The 6,319-nt window shown below is 27.9% G+C and overlaps 1 protein-coding gene across 1 annotated transcript; it reads left to right on the top strand.

The window, feature by feature from the left end:
• The first annotated feature begins 2,964 nt into the window (after nucleotides 1-2,964).
• Nucleotides 2,965-5,109, top strand: LOC100168831 (transmembrane emp24 domain-containing protein 2-like). Its single transcript, NM_001162331.1, is given in 3 exon segments — nucleotides 2,965-3,235; nucleotides 3,307-3,552; nucleotides 4,763-5,109. Coding segments are annotated over 3 exon segments (630 nt in total). The 5' UTR covers nucleotides 2,965-3,096; the 3' UTR covers nucleotides 5,008-5,109.
• Nucleotides 5,110-6,319: the final 1,210 nt, after the last annotated feature.

Raw genomic sequence — 6,319 nt, 5'->3', positions numbered from 1 at the left:
TTTTGATAAAATTTATCAAATTTATAATTGTATAATTATTTGTAGTTAAAAATTTATAAAATGTTCAACTTTTATATCTAAGGATTGAAAATTTAAAACAAGATTTCACGTAAATATTTAATTCTGTTACCAAAAATTCTAAGAAATACATGAGCACAGTTTATTTTTATAGTCATTTTAAGTTCAAATTTGGACGAAATTACATATTAAAAAACCTGGAATAACTATTTTAGTTATTTTGTTGTGATTGTAATGATTGTATAATATTATTTGTGGGTACTTGAAACTTCTAAAGTATACTTTTATATATCTATGATAGTATCACGGTTTGTTGTTGATGTATAACGCGTTACCTGATGGATATTGTGATATGATTAATTTGGAATTTATTATTAATACCTATTATTTGTCAATTTTTTTTTAATACTATAGATAAGTATACCTATAATAGGTATGTCTAATACATAGACTGACAAACCGTCTCCGCTCAGAATCGTTTTTCTTATACAGTGATATTATATCATTGAATTCAAATTTAATACTATCCATTATACAGTGATCCACTTGTAACCAACTGTACAGAAGACCGATATCCACTTACCCACCTTTTTTATATTTAAATATCAATCGTCATTCAAAACTTCGATATCAACACTCGACAGTCAGCAGTTCAGCTTCAGCACAATTTGGTTAATTGTACAATAATTCAATTACTATAAGTACTTCACTAGGAATAATTCATAAAAAAATGATTTTATATTACAATAGTTATAGTTGCGAATTATAAAATAAAATGGAAATGGATGGATCAGGCTGTAATAATAAACGAAAAGGAGGAGCTGAAAAAATTCCAGACAAAAATAAAAAAATTACAACTTTTAGAAGCAAAGACTTCTAAAAGCATTAAATCATTTTTCAAGTCTCAGAATAGCGGAGTGAGTTTTATCTCAACTTTGTCATCATAATCATAATATATTAATAATTAAAAATATTAAACTGTTACTGTACAAAGAACAATAATCTACAATTTATTTTATTGATGATAGAGAATGAGAAAAACAACATATTTTGCAAAATAATACATTTTATTTTTATAATGTGAAAATATACATTAAACTATTTTCGTGTGATATTCAACTGATACTTTTAATAATTATAGATAATATTTATCTATAAGTATAAATTATGATCTATCGATTTAATAGCTGGTCAAATTAATGTTTTTTTTTTTATCTCAGTTTTTAACTTAACTTAAACTTTTTAGCTCATTAATACACAACCCATCCTAGCATAATAATTATAGATTAATTTTTAGAGTAATGATAGCAATACTTGCTTGTATTTGTTTATGCTGACTAAATTTACTCAAAATCAATAATTTAGTACAAGGATGTATCACACTCTCGCATCACATGTTTTACTTTTAAATGGTATCAAATACGATTGAATAATATATTGTATTTGTATTTTTGTTATTTTTTTTATATCGATACAGTAAAACTGATGATATAAAATATAAAATTACTAACATTTTGCCATGTAACATTTATATGTAGGTAATACTATTATTCCATTATTATTACTTTTTATTGTTAAAGGTTGATTTTATAATAACACTTATTACAGTAGACTACCCTTTAAAATACTAAAAAAAATTACAATCTTCAGTATGGTACACTTGCCAGTTGCCCCCAATCTCCCAACAAATAGTGGGCCGGTAAAAAAGTATTTCCCCGGGCTGGTCTGAAATTCCAATCCGCCCCTGAATATAATGTATAAGTTTAAAATGTGAGGTTTATGAATAAATAAAAAATGCAGTTCAAATGTTTTTCCGGGCATTTATTTTCTGATTAATCTTTACTCCAAGATCATTATATATTTATATGCGAATGAACATTTGTTCCAAATGTTTTGTATAATAAATTAATAAATCCTGTGGAACAAATAAATTATGGAACAACAATCGTTTATCAGAACAAAACTATATGTAAGAAGATACATAATTGAATGGATGTCAATTGAAACAAATGTCTTTCGAAGAATGTAAGTAGGAACAAAGGTAAAATTTGGAAATTAATATCAATGGAATACCTAAGTTGACTTGGAAAAAAAATGTGGAATAAAATGTAGTTTCCAAAATGATGATTGATGACAACAAGCATTGTTAAGGGGTTTGATATAGCTGCTATAAAGGCATAGACACAAATAACGTTTAAAATTTGAGGGCAGATGAAACCCTACTATAATAATATTGAAGAAGCTTAAACAACTGTGAGGTAATGTTGGGGGGGGGGGCTATTGAAATGTTTTAAAACCCCTCCTCATAATTGCACCTATGTATATCCACAAAATATAGCCTATACGTAAATATACGTAAATAATATATAGGTACCTATACGTAATTTAAAAATGTTAATCTTCTGTGATTTAATTTTCTGGGAAATTATGATCTACAGTATCACTTTCTGTAAAACTACGTTCTGTGATTATAATTTCAGCCTTTAAACTTTATGGAATTTAATTTTCTGGAAAATTATGGTTGACATTATCACTTTCTGTATAACTACGTTCTGTGATTATAATTTCAGGTTTTTAACTTTCTGGGATTAAAATTCTGTACACATATTTTATGTTTATTTTATTTTCAATATAAAAACAATTCTGGAACGTTAATTTCCAGTATTTTATTTTCTGTAATTTTTCTTTCTGTCATTTTATTTTCTGTCATTATATTTTTATGTTAAATTTAATTTATGGATTTACTAACGTTCGGTTCATTTATTTTCGGGAAAATAATACGTTCCCCCTATCCATTCTTATATTATCTATGGGTATAACCATAGAGTATCATATTGTTCTATGGTATAACTTTTACGGTTGTGACGGTTCCTCATTCGATGACGTGTATCATATCAAAACTGTTACGATAACAATGATAATAACACCAACACCGAATATTATGTTGATGAGTTGTAGAGTAATGTAAATTGTAAAGTTATTTTCCTGTAAATCATTTTAGATTTTTAATTTTTATGTGATGTTATTTTGATACATTTGTAGGTGTTCGAATATAATTAGACGACGTGTAACGTAAAAATGCAGAAACCGCTATTGTATTTAACTCAGTTCCTTACATTATTCAGTGTATTTCAACAAGGGTTGAGCTATTTTTTGACCGTTGACGCTCACGCTGAAGAATGTTTTTTCGACAAAGTCGAAGTCGGCTCTAAATTGGGTATGTTGTTTGTGTAGTAACCTAACACACATTATTGATTATTGTTGTAATATTTATCCATTTTTTTTTAGGTCTGATGTATGAAATATCTGAGGGTGGTTTCCTGGATATTGATGTCAAAATTATTGATCCTGATGGTGAATTAATATACGAAGGATTGAGGGAGTCTAGTGGAAAGTATACATTTGCTGCCACTAAGAAAGGGGCATACACATACTGTTTCAGTAATCAAATGTCTACAATGACACCAAAAGTAGTTCTATTCAGTATGGAAGTAACTGAACCAGAAAAAGTAGATTTAGAAAAAGATAGTCCAAGTAATTATGTTATGATTGAATAAATTAGCTTTATATTTTAATTTTAAAATAGGGTGACTACTGCAGTTAAAATATTGTTGTTTATTTATTCGTTTTGTTAATTTAAAAACTAATGAACTTACATTTATGAATTTATTATATATATTAAATGCTGAGTACCTACAAGTCTATGTCGTTAATCATCACTGGGCATTAAAATGTTACATTAAGAGGATGTTACACTGGCATTTGTTGTCTCCGTCATAAAAGTGTGTAGCATAACAAATTGTACACTCAGCAAACACATGTTGCTCCATTAGTTTAAAATTATTATCTACGCAATCTCATAGACTTTTTACTATATTTAAATTTTAAAGTGAGTTATGAGTATTTTAAGATTTATAAAAAATTTACAATTTTAAAATACTCATAATTTGCTTTAAAATTTAAATATAACAAAAAGCCTGGATAATAATCTTACATTAAAATTTTATAAGAGGTAAATTCACTCTAATTCTTAAAGTATTGGAGTTATTATCTGTCCAGCGAGAAAATGTGCCGATTCTGTGCATCCGCCTGTATCACCTTGCTATTAAAACCGTTTCCCCTGTGACAGGGTTTGCGCGGGGGAACCATTTTTGGTTGATGCGCTGCGTTTTCTTTCGTTGGACAGACTATAGACGTATTTTGTTGAGCGTACAATTTGCTATGTTACGCACTTGTAAGACGGAGACAACAAATGTTGGTGTAACATCCTCTTAAACAGTATTATTACTGTTTCAATGTTATTATCATATGGTGCTATAGCGTTAATATAATCTATTCAGTTTAAGAGTACTCTGAGCGGTGGACTCGTTGTGTCTGTGCATATCTCCCCATTACCGATTATTAGTCTTGGTGTCTGACTTACAGCAGCAGAAACGACAACAGCGTATGGTTGGTAACAATTGTTTTTGAATGTATGATGGCAGCATACAATTGTTTCAATCAGGGGGTCCGGCAATGTACAGCAGGCAATAGCATATGGGCAAATTGGTGTATTCTTAAACTGAATACAGTATAGTGCCTGTTACTATTGTATTGTATTGCGTTAGCATTTATCCAAACACTATAAAACAGCATATTACTTTGTAATGCTATAATTACAGCAAGACTGTCAATTTCTGCGTATACCTAATTGTGTCATTATTTAGATGAAAATATAATAAAAATAATTATTATAATTTTACAGCTGGCGAAGAAGGTGAACATAAAAAACTAGAGACCATGCTTCGAAATCTGGGATCTGCATTAACTAGTGTTAAACACGAACAAGAATATATGAATGTGCGCGATAGAAATCACAGAGCTATTAATGAATCTACAAATAAACGTGTTGTGATGTGGTCATTCTTTGAATCGTTTGTATTGCTTTCAATGACTGTTGGTCAAGTTTATTATTTAAAAAGATTTTTTGAAGTTAGAAGAGTTGTATAATACTTCAAATATATAAAAAAATTTTTTACACCTTGTCTGTATATTTCTTATAAAAATGTTTTTTTTTTTTTTGAAGATAAAATAAATTTAATTAAAATTGAATACACATAATTATTTTAAATGATCCCAATCCATATTTAGTTTTGAATTCTATTTATTATGGAATTTAAGATCAAAATCTATAAATACCAAGCATCGATTGAATAAATATGTGTACCAAAAACAGAATATAAAATTCCATTTTGTATTATTTTAAAGGCGTGCACTGTATCCTGCACAAATGAGTGTTTTTATAAACTCAGTAGATAGAGCATAAATATTGGTTTGTACAATGCCACAATGGTTCCTCTGTTTTCACCACTATGCAAACCTTCCATGTTTTACTATTGATTTTCTCTGTCACTATCCAAGTTAAATCAAAATGCTTTATACTAGAACACTTAAGATAAAAACTGCCCGTAGTTTTAGAAATATTCTGAGACCAATTACACTTGCATGGTTAATTGTATATTATGTTTATTAATTTCTAGCAGTTTTTAACCAATTATATTTTTAATTATTATAATAAAAGTTAAATTTCTATTTAAAAAAATGTGAGCACGTGGTTGTAGCTCTGCTGTGCAGTAGATGACAAGTGGGTCACTGTAATGGATAGTGTTAAATTTGAATTCAATGATAAAATATCATTGTATACAGGAAACGATTCTGAGCAAAGATGGTTTGATAATTGATATCTTTGATATTTTATATTATATTTATATTGTTACTATTCATATGGTAGCCGGTTAAGTTGAATTATTACTAGGGCCAACAATTATATGCCCTAAAAATCTATAAAATATGTATGCAGCTATGCCCTAAAAATTACCAAAATATGCTCTAAAAAAAAATGTTATTGTAAAAAAATGATTAAATGATTAATTTTTTTATGTATTATACAATTTATACTATAATACAATATTATTATTTATTGCCAATGAATAATGATTTACAAAAATGTGTGATATTAAATACTAATTTGAACTTCAAACGCTCATAAAAATTTAATTTGACTTTGAGTATAGAAAATGCAAATATAAACATTCAGTGAAAATTTCATATGTCTACTGTCATTTGTTTTAAAGTTACACCAAAAACCAAAATCGATTTTGAGTAAAAATTCCCGGTATTCCTTAATTTTTTTTTAGATTCTGAACGAAGTGATGAATGTATTGATTTTACAATGATGTGTGTTTTTTTTTTTTTTTTTTTGTGTCTGACGACAACTTTTGGAGCAGTAAAAATGCTTCGATTTTCAAAAGTTGTACCTTTT

This window comes from Acyrthosiphon pisum, chromosome A1 (assembly GCF_005508785.2).
Source record: "Acyrthosiphon pisum isolate AL4f chromosome A1, pea_aphid_22Mar2018_4r6ur, whole genome shotgun sequence".
Lineage (NCBI taxonomy): Eukaryota > Metazoa > Arthropoda > Insecta > Hemiptera > Aphididae > Acyrthosiphon > Acyrthosiphon pisum.
Note: the sequence above shows the minus strand (reverse complement) of the source record. Positions and strands in the feature narration are given on the sequence as shown.